The sequence below is a fragment of the Bufo bufo genome, chromosome 4, assembly GCF_905171765.1.
Source record: "Bufo bufo chromosome 4, aBufBuf1.1, whole genome shotgun sequence".
In the NCBI taxonomy this organism is placed as follows: domain Eukaryota; kingdom Metazoa; phylum Chordata; class Amphibia; order Anura; family Bufonidae; genus Bufo; species Bufo bufo.
Genome location: NC_053392.1, coordinates 358,723,699 through 358,744,694, shown reverse-complemented (window position 1 = coordinate 358,744,694; position 20,996 = coordinate 358,723,699). Strand labels below are relative to the sequence as shown.

Sequence of the window (20,996 nt, the reverse complement as noted above, 5' to 3'; positions counted from 1 at the left end):
ATCAATTTTTTTCTTTAACACATCGATGGTTAACAGCCAAACAAAACTCAATATTTATTACCCAGATTCTGCGGTTTACAGAAACACCCCACATGTGGTCATAAACTGCTGTATGGGCACACGGCAGGGCACAGAAGAAAAGGAACTCCACATGGTTTTTAGATGCCATGTCCCATTTGAAGCCCCCTGATGCACCCTTACAGTAGAAACTCCCAAAAAGTGACCCCATTTTGGAAACTAGGGGATAAGGTGCCAGTTTTATTAGTACTATTTTTGGGTACATATGATTTTTTGATCATTCATTATAACACTTTATGGGGCAAGGTGACCAAAAAATTGGTTGTTTTAGCACAGTTTCTATTTATTTATTTTTACAGCGTTCACCTGAGGGGTTCAGTCAAGTGACATTTTTATAGAGCAGATTGTTACGGACGTGGCGATACCTAATATGTATACTTTTTCTCATTTATTAAAGTTTTACACAATAATAGCATTTTTGAAACAAAAAAATTATGTTTTAATGTGTCCATGTTCTGAGAGCTATAGTTTTTTTATTTTTTGAGAGATTTTCTTATGTAGGGGCTCATTTTTTGCGGGATGAGGTGACGGTTTTATTGGTACTATTTTGTGGGACATACGCATTTTTGATCACTTGGTGTTGCACCTTTTGTGATGCAAGGTGACAAAAATTGCTTGTTTTGACACAGTTTTTATTTTTTTATTTTTACGGTGTTCACCCGAGGGGTTAGGTCATCTGATATTTTTATAGAGCTGGTTTTTACGGACATGGCAATACCTAATATGTATACTTTTTTTTATTTGTTTCACTTTAACACAATAATAGCATTTTTGAAACCAAAAAAATGATGTTTTAGTGTCTCCATGTTCTAAGAGCTATAGTTTTTTTATTTTTTAAGAGATTTTCTTATGTAGGGGCTCATTTTTTGCGGGATGAGGTGACGGTTTTATTGGTACTATTTTGTGGGACATACGCGTTTTTGATCACTTGGTGTTGCACCTTTTGTGATGCAAGGTGACAAAAATTGCTTGTTTTGACAGTTTTTTTTTTTTGTTTTTTTACGGTGTTCACCCGAGGGGTTAGGTCATGTGATACTTTTATAGAGCTAGTTTTTACGGACGCGGCGATACCTAATATGTCTATTTTATTTTATTTTTTCTATTTTAAATTTTTTTTTTTTATTCCTTACTTGGGAACTTTTTTTTTTTTACATGTGAAACTTTATTTTATTTTAATTTTTAACCCTTTATTTTTTTTATTTTTTTTTACACTTTTCGTCCCCCATAAGGTCATACAAGACCTCTGGGGGACATTTGCTTCACTTTTTCTTTTTTTTTTCACAGTTGATTTCTCCTGTAACTGGGGCTGACATAGTAGCCCCAGTTACAGAAGAAATGCACCCCTATAGAGGCTGTACAGCAGCAATCCTGCGCTGTACAGCCTCACAGCAGGGCTGATCGAGGTCTCTGAGAGACCTCACACAGCTCCTGCACACTCCGTTCACGGAGGTCACATGACCGCCGGGCCGGAACAGGAAGCGCACAGCGCTTCCTTCTCTGCAGACACAGCGCTCAGTGAGCGCTGTGTCTGCAGCGATCGTGGAGGCAGGGACACCTGGGCACTGTCCCTGCCTCCTCTCTGGGTTGCCCTGCTGTCACTGACAGCGGGCAACCCGATCAGCAGCTGCACGATTAGCGTGCAGCTGCTATTTCTGACAGGACGTTCTAAAACGTGCTGTCAGAAATAGACGTCCACCCATAGGACGTTTATATCCTATGGGCGGACGTGAGGCGGTTAAGAATGCTATTATTTTCCCTTATAACCATAAATGAGTTGAAACTCCTAAAGCCTTCATCCAATTTTAATGTGGATACCCTCAAATGAAAGCTAAAAGTCTGGACTTTATGTCCATGTCCACTATATAACTATAACTTGAATATCTTTTAGTAAACAGGTTAAAAAATTGTGTCGGTGTCCAAATATATATGGACCTAACTGTACTCCCCTGGCTGACTGTAGATATGGTCCTTAATATGCTAAAAAAAAAAGTGAACAAGGCCCCAGGTCCAGATGAATTACACCCTAGAGTTCTAAATGAACTCAGTTCAATTATTGCTTTGTTCAAAATATTTACCAAGAGACTGGCGCAAGGTGAATGTGGTGCCTATTTTCTAAGAGGGTGCTAGGTCTTCACCAGGAAATTATAGACCAGTAAGCTTAACATCCATAGTGGGAAAATAGTTTGAGGGCCTTCTACGGGACTATATACAGAATTATGTAGCTGTCAATAATATAATAAGTGATAGCAAACATGGTTTTACTAAGAACAAAAGCTGTCACACTAATCTGATTTGTTTTTATGATGAGGTGAATAGAAGCCTGGACAGAGGGAAGGCTGTCAATATTGTGTTTTTGGACTTTGAAAAGGCATTTGATATTGTCCCACATGGACAACAAATTGGTAAATTAAGGTCTATTGGTTTAGAAAATATAATTTGTAAAAGAATTGAAAATTGGCTTCATGATCGTATCCAAAGAGTTGTGGTCAATAATTCCTACTCTGACCACAGTGCTTCTACTTCCGGTGGCTGCTTCATGAATTATTATCACAGGGATCGCAGGTCAGTGAATGTAACGGAGCATTAGATTGCATAGAAAGGGGGAATATAAATGTAATTTTAACTACTAAGACTCCTGTGCCCAGCCTTCTGTCTCCCAGGGAAGCACAGGAGGCAGAAGCACAGCGTCTGCACAGCCCGTCTTCCCTTTTCTAATAGGAGACGGATGGCCCTTAGCAACGTTCATTTGAAGAGTGCTGCTAAGGGCCATTTCAGCCCCAGTTTTCAACCAAAAATAAACGTTTTGGCTAAATAAAGTCTATTGAAAAATTGTTACCTATCACTTGCCCTACACTTTAGCAAAAAAAAAAATAATAATATGACAGTTATCCTTTAACCTGTCCAAATATATAAAGGCACTATACAAAAAATATCAAGGGAAGCTATTCTGTGTTTAAACCCCTCAAAAAACAAGGGGCCACACTCCCTATGTCTGGCGAAAAAAAGATTTAGTCATAAGAGGCGACAAGCATTCTTTACAGTAAGATCTGTGAATCTCTGGAATAGCCTGCCACAGGAGCTGGTCACAGCAAATACAGTAGATGGCTTCAAAAAAGGTTTAAATGACTTAATTCAAAATAACATTGAGGCTTATCACAATGTATAGAAATCTTGTTCTAAACACCCTTTCCCTTTGGCCCAACCCCTTTTTAAAGGAAGATGGACATTGATCCAGGGATCGATCTGTGGATCGATATAGAAGGATTGCAGGTTGGACTTGATGGACTTTTGTCTTTTTCCAACCTTAACAACTATGTAACTATGTAACTACTGTATGTAACTTAATATTCTTAAAGATGGATAGCACCTATTTCTTTAGCTAAACAACCCATCTTATCTGCTTTCCACATTACTTATTATGACCTAGAAATAACATATCATTATGTTCCAATCTGTAGTTAGAAAACTAAGCATCTGTTTGCCACCAGATGTTATGTACCCATCCAAGTCAATACCTAGCCTTTTAAACAGGCTATGCTGCATAACTTAGACTGCCCCTGATCAGTGCAAAGCAGAGAGGACTGGCTTAGCTATGTGAGAGGCCTTGGTCGGGATCCAGAACAAAATTATTTTGAGAAATTAGTTATTTCTTAAATAAGACCTATTCTTGTTACTATTATTACTAGAGATGAGCAAAGTTTTCAAAAATTCAATTTGGTCGCTTTGCCAAATTTCTCCAAAACGTTTGCTTTGTTACAAATTAATTTGTCACAAATCACTTAAAATCAGGTCTGTCCCCGCCTGCAGTTAAACTTTAGGGAGAATGTATCTCGGTGTACATCACTGTGCATTGTAGCAACATGCATAGCTAGTCCTTTCTGGTAGCAAAACAGTTACTGGTTAGAATGACAGGCAGGCCTCATATATAGACATGCGCATCATCATGCAGACCACCAACATTCTGAGCTAACCACTAGTTAAACCAAAACAAACGCATACAGCATCCTTCAGTAAAGCAAGAAAAAAAAAGAAAATCTGCACACCCCTGTAGGTGTCCCAGTGACTCTTTAGTGGAACCAAATAAAGACATGTAGGCAGTACCAATAAGGTAGTGGAAGTTTTTTTAATCCATGTTGCGTCAGTGCAAACACATATGCTTGATTCCCTTCTGCTAGCTGAAAAATGATTGTGCATCACTATTAGACTTAGTTCATACTTCACTTATTTGGTCAGTTATTCTCTTCTCATCAGTTATTGTCAGCCCAAAGCAGGTGCGGGTAAAACCACAGAACAGGTACAGATCTATTCATGATACCTAATCTGAGAGTATGCTTGGCTCCTGAATTTATCTCACAATACATGATGGAAATAACTGAACAAATAACAGAAGTGTGAACTCAGCCTTACAGATCAATGTTAGCATTAGATCTAACATACAGATGTAGCAGGGTTAACACACAAACTCTTAACTCAACTTTCTTAACTCATCGTGTTATCTTGATAAAAAAGCCATTGAAAAGTAATTGAAGGTGTTTGCTTAATGCATTTAGTTAACACGTCTCAAAAAGCATGTGTGTTAACTCTACTACATCTGTATTGGCATGGACTTAACCATGCAGTAAACCAAGATTCAAGTAGTGGCCCCATGAGAGTTAGCAGTAAGGCTGTGTTCATATTATCTATCAGAAGAACAGGCCAAAAAAGTGGATCTTGTATTTTCAGCATCCTCCTTCAAACCATCAAAAACAGGAATGGATCCAAGACATAAAATGTGATGCAAATATTTGCATGTCTTCTGTGCTTTGGACCCACTCTTGTTTGTGACCCCAGCAAAAAGTGGGGAGGGGGAAGCAACAGCAGTGGCAGTAACAGCATAAAATTAAGGCAGATCACAGTGGGAGCAGTGGCAATAGAGACAGCAGGTTTGTGGCATCAGGCGGGTGGCAGCATCAGAAGAGTGACAGCAGAACGAGGCCAGAAGTAGCGACCATTTGTCACAATGTTCCGGTGTAGCAGCATACTACAGTCAGATCATTACTGCTAAAGTGATCCGTGTTTTCCAAACCTGATTCATCTTTATAAAGGTTAGTGTCTCAACTACCTCTCCAGTCAGCTCAGAGGGTACCCCTGGTTCCAACTTTGTGAGGATGGGTGATGGCGCATGTAGGCAGCGACCAACTGACTACACAGGATGTCTCAATAGTAGTTGAGTTTTTTCTCCCTCTCAGAAGGTGTAAAAAAAGGCCCCCATTTTGGTGTGGTAGCGAGAGTCTAACATTGAGGAGAGCCAGTTGTTATCACTTGGCCAAATGTTGATAATGTGGCTTTCACTACTAGTAAGCAACTCAACATGCCTCAGGCCATTTGTACAAGGGACTTGGAGGGACTCCCTGCCTTCATCTCCACTGCATACTGCCATGGTCTGTCGGAGTCACCTGTGTCATCTTCCCCATCGCCCTCTAGCTTCTCCTGCTCCTCTTGCTCCTCTCCTGTCGCTTGGACAGATGGGGGAGAAAACATGGCTCAGGTGGCCATGAGAAATAGGAATGACATCATTCATCCAGTAGTCCTGGTGACTGACAAATAAACTGGCCTCCTCAAAGGTCCTGAGCAAACGGCAGTGTCATGTATGAGCTGACACTGTCTAACGTCAAAGTTACACCAGGGTCTAGTTCTGTCTGTCTACATCATCAAGAAATTGACCATAAGTTTCCTATGCTCATATGGATGGGCCAATATGTGGAATGTGGAAATTCCAACATGTGAAAACGTTGCATATGATCAGATGTGGGAAACAACATTCTGCCTTTGCAGCTCAAGGTTTTCTTTGACATTTTCAAGATGTCTTGCAGTTGAGTGGAAAATTGCATGATCCGGGTGAAAACCAGATTGAGGACGTGTGTCATGCAGAAACCATGGGTCAAACCTGCCTGACTCAGCGCAGACAGGACATATCCTGCTTACTGACATGATAACTTCCTCCACCGACTTGATAAAAAAATTCCCACACTGCCAAGTATGGTATGTTTCCCCCACCATTCTGTGCTAACTGCCTGCCGCTGCCTTTATAAACTCGTGCAACGCTAGTTGTTTACTGACAGGTAGGCTCCTGGGTATCAGACAGTCTACCTCAGGCGCATTTGGTTCCATATTTTCTACTGCTTTCATCCTGCTGACTCATAGGTACGCTGCCACCCTGCTGCTGTCTCACAGGCCTGTTGTCACCCTCAGTAATGATAGAAACCACGGCACTCACAAGAAACTTTTTGTAGTAATTTCTTATTTATTTTGTTATTATTATTTCATTATTTTAATCCATCCACGTAGTTAATTACTGGCCAACGTTTCGGTCCCACACGGACTTTGTTCATGGCCTAGTAGAAATATGGACAAAGCAAACACACTATGAACAGCTGGCTACATGATTATAGAAAACAATAGAATACAATAGAATACAATAGAATGCACGATTTTGCAATGCTAAATTAATAATGACTAGAATCAACATAGGGCATGATGACATAGCAGCAGGAGTAAAATGGAGTACACAAAATTGCACAAAACGTATGCAAAAATATATACAAAAATACATAAGAGTACACAAGAGTACTGGGAAGTGGGCTGGTCAAGTCACTTCAAGCGGTGGTAATTGGGAAGTCTGTGAAGTCCAAAAAAGGAAACTTAGTAAAGTAGAGCATATTAGATAGGATAGTTATATGCAGCTAGTAGGGTAATAACTTATGAGATGGCAGTATTACATACAGGTATGAGAGAGTAAGGGAAGATATACAGATACTTTGCGAGTGTAGCCGCTGATTGTAGCACAAAAGCATGGACATCCCTGGGTCAGTGGACTGCATACGGTGCAGACATAGTCGCTACCCAGCCGAGGTATAATTGTAGCAAATATAGCAGTAGCTTATGCGCTCCTACCTTAGTGTTTTAGGCATCGTGGATGGCGGGTGGTGTGGACGTGCCATGAGGGTACTAAGCTTTATAGAGGTGCGCATCGACTCTCGGCGCGCTTCGTCCGGCGTCTGACATCAGGGGCATGTGCATGGGCAGTAGCGCTCTATCGATCTACTTTAAATGTGGCTCAGCGTATAGATGTCAGTAGGGACGGGAGCATGCGCAGTGGTATAGGGAGGTATAACGAGGGCACTGGCAAAGAGCGTCATAGGTGCAGAGCCGGAATTGAAATTAATATTAATAGTACGTAATGGTTATATGTTATAGTAAAGAACATAATACATATCACGCCTGATCTGTGGTGGAATTAGGTAATCAGGTAATTAGGTAAACTAAGCTAAGGATTAGTAGGGATAGACATAGTAGATCATATAATTCTTGTATCTACTATGTCTATCCCTACTAATCCTTAGCTTAGTATTCTTTAGCCTACCTATCCTCATCCCTACAAGTATTGTGAAACTGATTACCAAATTCCGCCACAGATCAGGTGTGACATGTATTATGTTCTTTACTATAACATATAACCATTAAATACTATTAATATTAATTTCAATTCCGGCTCTGCACCCTGTATTTTTGTATATATTTTGTATACGTTTTGTGCAATTTTGTGTACTCCATTTCACTCCTGCTGCTATGTCATCATGCCCTATGTCGATTCTAGTCATTATTAATTTTGCATTGCAAAATCATGCATTCTATTGTATTCTATTGTCTTCTATTGTTTTCTATAATCATGTACCCAGCTGTTCATAGTGTGTTTCCTTTGTCCATATTTGTACTGGGCCGTGAACAAGGTTTGTGTGGGACCGAAATGTTGGCCAGTAATTAATTATGTGGATGAATTAAATTAATGAAATAATAATAACAAAATAAATAAGAAATTACTACAAAAAGTTTCTTGTGAGTGCCGTGGTTTCTATCATTACTGTTAGCACCCTTTACCACTGAGCACCGCCTATCTCCAAGAGGAGTGCCGTTCAACCCTTTTGTTTAATGTTGTCACCTTCACACCCAGATGATGATGATGCCCCCTTTTCTCCCAGCTATCACCCTGCAATCAGTTACATCCTCATCCACTACTGTCTGTTCGTCACTTGCCTCACACTCATGACCACGTCCCTGACCGCTAGCAATATGTGCTCCTACCTGACTGTCATCATCACTAGTTTCATGCCTAAGGGAGGACACAACGAACCACTCCTACAAGTCTGTGCTGGCTTGTAGCTGCTGCCTATCCTCACTGAAAAGCAGAACCGGCAGTATGCATTACTTCCCTAGCTGAAGGAGCAGAAAGCTTCAGTTGCAGGAGAGGTGAGTGCACAGAAGTTGTTCCTGGGCCATGCCAACTTAGTTTGGTGTCAGAGGAACCTATCAATTTCTGGCTGGGTGTATCTGTTGTCAACTGAGATTATGTTGAAGTTTATCGCAATAAATTCTAGAATTCTAGAATTTGTGATCTCCAGTCATTATTTTCACGATTGCAGAAATCGGCACTAATGATGCGTATATTTTTTGCGCAGTACTTGCAACTTCACATTTTATCAGGTCTGAGTAGATATTACTGATTGGTGCACTAATAATTGTTGTGAAATCACAGCACTATGTCTGTAGCATGTATGTAAGGACAGCAGAGAAACAGTAATTCCTATCACACTACCTAACACCCTGCACTGGAACCTATCAGCTACACTATATCACTATCTAACCTACACTGACTAATTCCCACTAACTATCTGTATTATATATTTGAGCTAACTAACTATCTTATGCAACTGGATAAGGAATAGGATCCAGATGAAAGCACAGAGCATAGCAATGACACTGCTCTCTCTCTCTCAGAACTGCAAAAGAAAATGCAGAAAATGTCTGCTGTAGAGTTTCTCATATAGTAAAGGGGTAGGCAACTTTCCTATTGGTTATTAGGGATGTTGCTAAGCACTGACAAAGATAGTGCAGCCTTCTCATTGGTCGACAAGCAAGAAGGGAGGTTACAGATAGAAAAAAAATCTTGAATATTTGCGATTACGAATATATAGCACTATATTCTACATCTTTGTGAATTCTCAATGTGCCGATATTCGCAATAAAAATTTGCGATTAGAATATTCGAGATCAACACTATGAGGCTATTCTTATTGTTACTATTATTATAATTGCGCTTAGCTTCAAATAAAAAAAAAATCATAATCTTTGCAGACCTCCTAGCGGAAGAGCATGAAAAGCCATCAGAACCCAAGAAGGAAGGGGAAGAGCCAGTAGAAACCAAAAAAGGTAACCACATATCTTGTCATTTTCAATGGACTAATATGTTAAGATGTAACAATTTGTAATAAAGATCTTTGCAAGCTGACTTATTTTCTCTTATTTTCTGAATTATTTTAAATATAGTGTACACAACACAAGAGTATAAACATTTTAAATATAAAAGTAACTGTAAAAAAAACACCCATCCCAGGAAGAAAAAATAAATAAATTACACAAATTATCTGGTCTACAACTTATGAGCACCTAAGGCTAGGTTCACATCAACGTTTCATTTTCCATTTTTCTGATCTGTCAGAACAAACAAAAATTGGATCCTTTATTTTTAGCATCCATTATGCTACTTTGTCTTCCATTTCAGCCAAATTTGCCTAAAAGCTGTTATTTCAGACAGAAGAAAAATTCTTTTGTGGAAGACTTTTTTCCTATCTAAAATAACAGATCTCGGATGGAAATGGCTAAAACGGATGCAAAATGAGCATAGCAGATGCTCAAAATAAAGTATCTATTTAGTTTTTCTGTTCTTCTGATGGATCAGAAGAGAAAATGAAACAGTGATGTGAAGTTACCCTTAGAATGCCAAGATAAATATAATATTGATTACTAGCCAAATAATCAAAGTGTGCACTCAATTGGGTGTCAGCCACATCAGGAAGGATATAATATAGGATATAAAAAAAGGAGAAAAAAACCCAGTTGCCACAATTGTGGTCACTCACGGTTTTCAACCTTATTGGTAAAGGCGATCGCTATATCACATCACTCTGTGTAGGTTATTGGAAATCAGGTGCTATAGCGAAGGATAATCTCACATGTTGATGGCATAATCCAAAGAGGAATGGAAGTCTGCTGGTAGGCAAGTGGGAAACTTTCCCTCAAGGTCTAGCAAATCCCTGCCTAGTAGTAGAGTGAATGCCCAAAAAGGGGTGGCCCCACTTATCGGTGGCTCACCCTAACAATAAATATCCCTTCCTGCTCAGTATAATTCCCATGTAGCGTTGTGCCCATATAAATCATAAATATGTATATTTATATTTATGATTAATATGGGCACAATGCTACATGGGAATTATACTGAGCAGGAAAGGATATTTATTGTTAGGGAGAGCCATTGATAATTGGGTACGCTCCTTTCGGGGCGACCACGCAGGGATTTTGCTAGACAGCAGGAAACAAAAAAGTGTGTGACAGATAGATAAATAGATAGATAGATACAGTGCCATCTTAAGAGCATTATAGGCCCCCGGGCAATACAGTGCACTGGGGCCCTGTCTACACAATCACGCACTAGAATAAAAATGCAAATTATCAATAAGGCGATATTTATTGGTACTTTCAACAAAATCAGTGTTTAATATAGGAATAATATATAGGGGGGGCACAAAGATACCACAGTCAAAAATGGGGGGGCAAAAACAAAATAAGTATATATAAATAAGATTACAAAATATGAGAGAATTGCGGTATGCAGGGATACATTTATAATAAAACTATTTACTTACAAAAGAAGCTGTTCAATCGTCTGCTGTGCCGTCCTCTGCTTGCTTCCGCGGATTCTTTCCCCTTCTTTCTGTCTCTCGTCAGTGCGCAGGCGCACTGTTATGGTGGATCTGTGGAAGACACACTGTTATGGGGGCATCTGTGGATGACAGTGTTATTATGCCTCTCATTAGCCCCCATATGCTGCCTCTCATCATTAGCCCCCATATGCTGCCTCTCATCATTAGCCCCCATATGCTGCCTCTCATCATTAGCCCCCATATGCCTCATCATTAGCCCCCATATGCCTCATCATTAGCCCCCATATGCCTCACATCATTAGCCCCCATATGCCTCTCATCATTAGCCCCCATATGCCTCTCATCATTAGCCCCCATATGCCTCTCATCATTAGCCCCCATATGCCTCTCATCATTAGCCCCCATATGCCTCATCATTAGCCCCCATATGCTGCCTCTCATCATTAGCCCCCATATGCTGCCTCTCATCATTAGCCCACATATGCCTCTCATCATTAGCCCACATATGCCTCTCATCATTAGCCCCCATATGCCTCATCATTAGCCCCCATATGCCTCATCATTAGCCCCATATGCCTCTCCATTAGCCCCCATATGCCTCTCCATTAGCCCCCATATGCCTCTCCATTAGCCCCCATATGCCTCTCCATTAGCCCCCATATGCCTCTCCATTAGCCCCCATATGCCTCTCCATTAGCCCCCATATGCCTCTCCATTAGCCCCCATATGCCTCATTAGCCCCCATATGCCTCTCCATTAGCCCCCATATGCCTCTCCATTAGCCCCCATATGCCTCTCCATTAGCCCCCATATGCCTCTCCATTAGCCCCCATATGCCTCTCCATTAGCCCCCATATGCCTCATTAGCCCCCATATGCCTCTCCATTAGCCCCCATATGCCTCTCCATTAGCCCCCATATGCCTCTCCATTAGCCCCCATATGCCTCTCCATTAGCCCCCATATGCCTCATTAGCCCCCATATGCCTCATTAGCCCCCATATGCCTCTCCATTAGCCCCCATATGCCTCTCCATTAGCCCCCCATATGCCTCTCTCCATTAGCCCCCCATATGCCTCTCCATTAGCCCCCATATGCCTCTCCATTAGCCCCCATATGCCTCTCCATTAGCCCCCATATGCCTCTCCATTAGCCCCCATATGCCTCATTAGCCCCCATATGCCTCTCCATTAGCCCCCATATGCCTCTCCATTAGCCCCCATATGCCTCTCCATTAGCCCCCATATGCCTCTCCATTAGCCCCCATATGCCTCATTAGCCCCCATATGCCTCTCCATTAGCCCCCATATGCCTCTCCATTAGCCCCCCATATGCCTCTCTCCATTAGCCCCCCATATGCCTCTCCATTAGCCCCCCATATGCCTCTCCATTAGCCCCCATATGCCTCTCCATTAGCCCCCTTATGCCCCCAGCAGCCACATTTTCTTATAAAATAAAAAATCACTTACCTCTCCTGCTCCTGGACGCCGCCTGCCTCTCCTCAGTCGACTCTGTGCTCTGAACTGGCGCGCACAGCGTGAGGTCACAGAGCGCCCTCACGCTGTGCGCAGCCCTGCACAGCCGACAGCCGAGGACCAGGAAGTGGTGAGTACAGAGCGTTCACCACTTCCTGGTCTCTCGGTTCTAATGAGCGCTTCCATAATGGAAGCGCTCATTAGTATTCAACTGGGGGATGACGGTTGGGAAGTTGGCTGGTGGGTTCACTGGGCAGGCGGGCCCCCAGGCAAGTGGGGCCCCCGGGCAACTGCCCAGCGTGCCCATTCGAAAAGATGGCCCTGGATAGATAGTTGAAGCAGATGTTCCTAACATTCACTTTCAAATATGACAAGTGATGTTAGGCTTGTTATGGGATTAAAAAGGGAAAAATCTATTATAGATACAACTATTAAATACTCATATTTAAGAGTCATATGACTCTTACCTTAATGTTAAGCATGTCACTGTTTTTTACTTTAGTGCCAACTTTCAGTAATGCTATGGCATTCTTGCCACTATTAGAAAATAATAGCGTTTAGGGCTGCCAACAGCTTCTGGAGCCAAAATAAGTGGCCTTAAGAGCTAAACATTGCTTCCAAGAAACTATTTTGAGGATCAATGAATTAAATTGTCATGAAAATCACACACAAAAAAATAGAACTTGTTTTATTGTTTTTCCTTGTTTTTTTAAATTTAGCATAAATCTCTGAGAAAAAGAAAGAGCCAAAAGAAATGTAGAAAGGCAAAACCACTTTACCTCATACAAACTTTGTTAAAAGGAAATGTTTATTTCTAGTTTATTTTACAAATCTTCTAAGTTGCCATAATTCTGTCAGCTTGAATGTTTCATGGTCATTTGAGGGTAGGGAACTATAGTCTTCCATCCCCCAAAAAACTGTTAAATGACCACTTATATATCGGAGGACGGTCTTACACAGTTAGAGATCAATATATATTGTAATATTATTCTAAATGGTTCTTTAGATAGAAATTTTCTCAAATTATAGGCTTATTCAGTGGTCTGTAGTTTGGAAAACTCTAGGATTGATGTAATCCAATGTAGACCTTTACTTTATTTGCAATTAACAATCTTCAAGACTTTAGAGTGCTTCCTAACTTGTAGATGCAGTGTTAAAATTCTGATAGATGGCTGAATTGATGACTGTGAGAGCTGAATTTTTTAGCATGCGTAGGATCACTAGTTACTACATTTTGATGTTGTTTCTTGGATATCCCTTATACTTTCAACCTACAATTCAATCAGAAAACTAGAATGTCTAAGGTGATCCTTAATATAAGAATGTCTAGTACAGGGATGGGCAAACTCGGCCCTCCAGCTGTTTTAAAACTACAAATCCCATCATGCCCTGCTGTAGGCTGATATCTGTAGGCAGACTGGGAATGATGGGATTTGTAGTTTTCCAACAGCTGGAGGGCCGAGTTTGCCCATCCCTGGTCTAGTAAGACCCCTTTAAAGCTAAAGCCTAAACACTATATATCCCAAACTACAGACATTACCAGGCAGTTCTTCATATTATGCCATTTTTGGCTTACTTAAATTATTTTACAATATTAGAAGGCATTTTAACAATTTCTTCTTTACATTTGTCTAGGCATAAATAGGTTTTGAACATATAATACACTAAGTTTATAATATTTCATTGTAATGAAACACTCACTGTGCAGGGAATCTCTAAGCAATGTGTCAATTAATGAAATGTACACAAAGATATAGATTACAACCAGTCTTCATTTATTTATTTTTTTCCCCAGAGGCTACAGTGAAAAAAGAGCTGCCTTCAGAACACAAGAAAGGTAACCAAAAATGCACTTATGCAGTGAGATTTATTAAATTTCCAACTGGTAATTAAGGGGTCACTTAGTGGGTACAATAGCACTACATAACTTAGTTTTATTAGTTATAGCATTTGCTATAACCACTTTCTACAAAAAAAATAAAAAAAAGTCCAACAGTATTAATCTTCAAAATGTATTCTGCAATATATGTAATCCCTTTACAGATGTACTGTAGCTATTGTTAACATTGCAAGCTATATAGTACTACAATAACATTTCAATTTTGGATGCAGTCAGTTAATGGGCTACGACAGAAGCCTAACTTACAAATTAGTAGTCATCTCTGCAATTTGAGGTTGCACATTTCTGATTGGATCCCCTCACTCTTTTATTTAAAGGGGTTATCTCATGATAAATGTAAAAGATACAATTCAGACATGATATACTGTAGTTCAAGCTCTTTCTAACAAAAATAGGAACAGCCCTGTACCTTACATGGATCCATAGATCTCCCCATTCATTGCTACTATTGCTCTGATAGTCTTAATTCAATCTGGCAGCTTAGGTGGTCATGTCCTTTCTGCTGTGACTCTCTTCATGTAGCTGCCACACTTATAAGAGAAGATAGGGCTGGTGGACATTGAAGTAGTGGAAGCATGAAACGAGGGATGTGTGTCCTCCTCGGTGAGGTGGACCAAGAAATAAGGAAAAGAACGAGCAACAGATGGCACTATAGATTAGATTTTATATAATAACTCTGTGGTTATGCAATTTTTTTTATTACATGCAGTTATAAAATCATTCATATCTATGTGTTTGTTTGAAAAATGAAGAATATTTGTTGTGGGACAACTTGAGATTTACTTTCATATGAAGCTTTCCCTACTCATCATAGTCCTCTGGCTGGCATACTATATATTTATTAGGACCTCGAGTTTTTATAATGAATAGAATCATCTGAAGTATAAAACTCTCTACCGTTCAACTGTTCAAACAAATTACATATTTTAGAATTCAGTATAGATTATAATAGCTTATATTGCAAAGTGTCTTTTGTAGAAACCCCAAAGGAAAAGAAAGACAAAAAATCCACTGAACCAGCAAAAGGTAGAGACTAGAGATTAGCAATTTTTCCAAAAATTAGATTTGACGGTTTGCCAAATTTTTTGGGAGAAAAATTTGGTTCGATACGAATATATTTGCAGCGAATTCTGTTAAAAAAAGTCTATTTCCTGGCTTCAGAGATCCGTTATAGTGGTGTAGAACACTGTGCCTTGTAGTAACACACATAGGGAGTCTGCTTTGGTAGTGAAATAATACTGTTAGTCTGTATGACATGCAGATGACAGGCGTCACTCTTAGAATCACTGCACACTTCACTTATTTGGGTGGTCATGGGGCCAAAACTGACCAAAAAATTAAAGTATGAACTCAATCTTACAGGTCGATGTTAGCACCAAGAAGAAGCGCACTCCTTTTACACCGTCGTCAGCTGATTCTACATACATGTCAACAAAACCTGTTCTGTAGAGCCCCCCTGACAGAGTGGAGAGGGTGTCAGCAATAAGTTTGTGTTGACATCACTGATTAATTTGCCCTTCCTCTGATCCGTCAGAACAATAACCCACAAAAAACGGATCCTGTCTGTGGAGCATACGCCTTAACTCGGTCAGCATTTGCTCAATGATCCATCAGTATTGTTATTGCCCAAAAAAATAGGACTGGATCTAAAACAGAGATGACACTTGAATGGAATATTTGCATATCTTCTGTATTTTGTACCCACTCCTGCTTTAGGCTACCAAATCATAAGCCAATTTTGATGGGACCATACAGACCTTATAGCAGCTACACATACAGGATCCATTGTGTGTCAAATTTTTCCTTCCTTCTGACAGATCAGAAGAAAGGTCAAATAAATGATGATGTCAGCCGGGCCAAAAGCCAAAATAGTGGACCAGTCATCAAGTGGGGAGGGTGGGAACAGCATGAGAAGTCCATAGAGTGCACCTATGACATAGTGGTGAGGTGGAAGCAGCATGAGAAGGCCACTGAGTAGCAAAATGACGAGGTATGGAGGTGGCAGCAGTATGAGGGGCCACCGAGTGGCACAATGACACAGTCTGGTGTTGGCAGCATCAGGAGATGGCCACTGAGTGGCACAATGACAGAGTCTGGAGTTGGCAGCACTGTGAGGAGGCCATCGAGTGGCACAATGACAGACTCTGGAGTTGACAGCAGTATAAACAGGCCATAAAGAGTATAAAGTGGCACCTATACAGAGTTTGGACGTGGCGGCAGCATCAGGAGAAGGCCACAGACTGCCACTTAGGTTCAGCTTGAGCAGGTATATGTGTGAATAGGGAAGATGCTGAGATCCGGCGGTAGCTCACACACACAGATGAAATAACTCCAGTAATACAGACCCCTCAGATAGGATTAGGTGGCTGTGTCTTCACCAAAATGCCATTAACCATTACCACACCACACTATTAAATAATGCAGCTGCGCCTGCCAGGCTTGAGCAGGTATATGTGTGAATAGGGAAGATGCTGAGATCCTGCTGTACCGGTAATCCCTTTAATAGTGTGGTGTGGGGATGTTGGGGTGGGAGGTCCTGAAGGGGTGTTTGGGTGGGAGGTCCGAGAGGTATGTGGGGGTGGGAGATCCTGGAGGGGGGGCCCATAATTTTTTTTTGCTATGGGGCCCAGTCATTTAGAGCTACGCCCCTGGATGTTGCTAAGCTGTGACAAAGCCTTCTCATTGGCCCACAAGCTATAAGAAGGGAAGGATGATCACCTGAAATGTACTGTGTTTTATATATATATACACTGCTCAAAAAAATAAAGGGAACACTTAAACAACACAATGTAACTCCAAGTCAATCACACTTCTGTGAAATCAAACTGTCCACTTAGGAAGCAACACTGAATGACAATCAATTTCACATGCTGTTGTGCAAATGGGATAGACAACAGGTGGAAATTATAGGCTATTAGCAAGACACCCCCAATAAAGGAGTGGTTCTGCAGGTGGTAACCACAGTCCACTTCTCAGTTCCTATGCTTCCTGGCTGATGTTTTGGTCACTTTTGAATGCTGGCAATGCTTTCACTCTAGTGGTAGCATGAGACGGAGTCTACAACCCACACAAGTGGCTCAGGTAGTGCAGCTTATCCAGGATGGCACATCAATGCGAGCTGTGGCAAGAAGGTTTGCTGTGTCTGTCAGCGTAGTGTCCAGAGCATGGAGGCGCTACCAGGAGACAGGCCAGTACATCAGGAGACGTGGAGGAGGCCATAGGAGGGCAACAACCCAGCAGCAGGACCGCTACCTCCGCCTTTGTGCAAGGAGGAGCACTGCCAGAGCCCTGCAAAATGACCTCCAGCAGGCCACAAATGTGCATGTGTCTGCTCAAATGGTCAGAAACAGACTCCATGAGGGTGATATGAGGGCCCGACATCCACAGGTGGGGGTTGGGCTTACAGCCCAACACCGTGCAGGACGTTTGGCATTTCTAGAGAACACCAAGATTGGCAAATTCGCCCATGGCGCCTTGTGCTCTTCACAGATGAAAGCAGGTTCACACTGAGCACATGTGACAGACGTGACAGAGTCTTGAGATGCCATGGAGAACGTTCTGCTGCCTGCAACATCCTCCAGCATGACCGGTTTGGCATTGGGTCAGTAATGGTGTGGGGTGGCATTTCTTTGGAGGGCCGCACAGCCCTCCATGGGCTCACCAGAGGTAGCCTGACTGCCATTAGGTACCGAGATGAGATCCTCAGACCCCTTGTGAGACCATATGCTGGTGCGGTTGGCCCTGGGTTCCTCCTAATGCAAGACAATGCTAGACCTCATGTGGCTGGAGTGTGTCAGCAGTTCCTGCAAGACGAAGGCATTGATGCTATGGACTGGCCTGCCCGTTCCCCAGACCTGAATCCAATTGAGCACATCTGGGACATCATGTCTCGCTCTATCCACCAACGTCACGTTGCACCACAGACTGTCCAGGAGTTGGCAGATGCTTTAGTCCAGGTCTGGGAGGAGATCCCTCAGGAGACCGTCCGCCACCGCATCAGGAGCATGCACAGGCGTTGTAGGGAGGTCATACAGGCACGTGGAGGCCACACACACTACTGAGCCTCATTTTGACTTGTTTTAAGGACATTACATCAAAGTTGGATCAGCCTGTAGTGTGTTTTTCCACTTTAATTTTGAGTGTGACTCCAAATCCAGACCTCCATGGGTTAAAAAATTTGATTTCCATTTTTAAATTTTTGTGTGATTTTGTTGTCAGCACATTCAACTATGTAAAGAACAAAGTATTTCAGAAGAATATTTAATTAATTCAGATCTAGGATGTGTTATTTTTGTGTTCCCTTTATTTTCTTGAGCAGTGTATATATATATATATATATTTGTCATTACGAATATATAGCACTATATTCTAAATATTCATGAATTCTCAAAGTGCCAATATTCGCGAAAAGAATTTGCTTTTCAAATATTTGCGCTCAACACTAGTCACTATGTGCAAGCAAGTGAGCATGCATCGGGCCATTTGTGCAAGTGACTCGGAGGGACTCCCTGCCTCTATCTCCACTGCATACTGCCACAGTGTGTCTGGATCCTCTGTCTCATCTTCCTCATTGCCCTGTAGCTCCTCTGGCTGCTCCTGCTCCTCCTCTCCTGTCACCTAAGTAGAAAAAACACCTATTTTGCTACACATTTCCTGTGTTCCAATGTCCTCTTCCCCCTCCTCCTCCTCTTCAAGTTCAGCCCTCACAGGGCTCATGTGGCCGTGAGATCTAGGTGCCACGTCTCCAGTTCCCTGACCAGTCATTGTTACCAGCATCTGTTCTAGGACATGAAGCAGTGAAATGACGTTGTTCATTCCGTAGTCCTGGCGACTGACAAATAAATTGGCGTCCTCAAAGGGCCTGAGCAAACGGCAGGTGTCACACATGAGCTGCCACTGGCTGACATCAAAGTTACACAGGGGAGCACTGTGACTTTTCCCTGCAGTGGAGGCTGAGGACATGGTGGAGGATGAAGAGGCAGAGGCGGACATTGTCGCAGGACCAAATGCTGGTGCGTCTCTACAGGAACCACATTTACCTAGTGGGCCGTAAAGGACATGTACTGTCCCTGACAATAGTTATAGCTCCACACGTCGGCCCTGCCGTGCACTTTGTCAGACACCGACAGGCTCAAGGACTGGCCCACCTTCTGTTCTACATATTTTTGCAGGGCTGTTACTGCCTTTTTTCGCAAAGAAATGACGGCTTGGGACTCTCCACCTCTGCTCGGCACAAGCCATCAGTTCTTTGAAAGGTGCAGAGTCCACTACTTGGAAAGGAAGGGACTGCAGCACCTTTAACTTGGACAGGAACACATTCATCTTCTGAGCCTTTGAATGCGTGCACACATACTGCTATATCTTGCCTATTGCTTCAGTGATCGATTGCTGATGGAATAACTGATGAGGAGGCGGAGGAGCAGGAGCATCTAGACCAGCTGAAAATGGGAATAACAGATAGCTCCCTTTGTCTGAGGTGGTGGAGCCTTGACTGGCGGAAACCCGGTGCGTGCCTCTGGGTGATGCAGCAGTTGCTGCGGCAGGCTGAAACAACACATCGGAGCCAAGGTTCTCCCAGGCCACTTTATGGTGACCCTGCATATGTTGACGCAGGGCCGTGGTGCCAACATTGGCACCCTGGCCACGCTTCACCTTCTGCCCACATATTCTATATATGGCCATGTTAACCTCCCCCGGCGGCTTAGCAAAAACTGCCACACCGGCGAGTAGGTGATTTTCCCCCAACAGTCCGCACTCACTGACTGCTACCACCGCTGCCTCCGTGAACCCCTGCACCACTACTTTCTGGGCAGGTAGGCTATTGCAAAGCAGGTGGTCTACCCCGGTCACATTTGGCTCCCGACCTCCCACTGCTGCCACCCTGCTGACTCCCATCCATGCTACCACCTTGCTGGCTCAGCCGCTTCCTCTTGGACAAGCTGCCACCCTATTCTTCTGATGATGATGAAGCCCCTTCTGCACCCAGCTCACAAGTGTGATCGGCTTCATCATCATTGAGTAGTGTCTGCACGTCACTGATGTCCTCCTCAACTGTCTCTGGGTCAGGAGCCTGACCACTCGAAACACCACCTCCCACGCCACTCTCCTCATCACTACTTTCCCACCTAGCGGAGGAAGCAGAGGATGTCTCCTCCAGATCTTGGCTGGGCTGTAGCTGCTGACTGTCCTGTAGTAGCTCATCCTAGCTGTTTAGTAAAAATAGTATAGTATGAAAATATATTTTTATTTTTGTACTAAAACTGTCCACTAAATGCTTTCACCACAAATAAATTCAAAAATGAAGTGCGTATATATATATTTTTCTGTACTGAAATAGGCCACTAAACGCCTTCAACACATACACTCACCTAAAGAATTATTAGGAACACCTGTTCTATTTCTCATTAATGCAATTATCTAGTCAACCAATCACATGGCAGTTGCTTCAATGCAATGTGGTCCTCGTCAAGACAATCTCCTGAACTCCAAACTGAATGTCAGAATGGGAAAGAAAGGTGATTTAAGCAATTTTGAGCGTGGCATGGTTGTTGGTGCCAGACGGGCCGGTCTGAGTATTTCACAATCTGCTCAGTTACTGGGATTTTCACGCACAACCATTTCTAGGGTTTACAAAGAATGGTGTGAAAAGGGAAAAACATCCAGTATGCGGCAGTCCAGTGGGCAAAAATGCCTTGTGGATGCTAGAGGTCAGAGGAGAATGGGCCGACTGATTCAAGCTGATAGAAGAGCAACGTTGACTGAAATAACCACTCGTTACAACCGAGGTA

General features: G+C 42.3%; 1 protein-coding gene across 1 annotated transcript in view; it reads left to right on the top strand.

Annotated features, from left to right (window-relative positions):
* LOC120999212 (titin homolog) overlaps nt 1–20,996 on the top strand; it is a 946,165-nt gene that overhangs the window by 637,855 nt on the left and 287,314 nt on the right. Inside the window, exons 63-64 of the mRNA XM_040430085.1 lie at nt 9,250–9,324; nt 14,104–14,145. Coding sequence (XP_040286019.1) covers nt 9,250–9,324; nt 14,104–14,145 — 117 coding nt within the window. The remainder of the gene's footprint in view (nt 1–9,249; nt 9,325–14,103; nt 14,146–20,996) is intronic.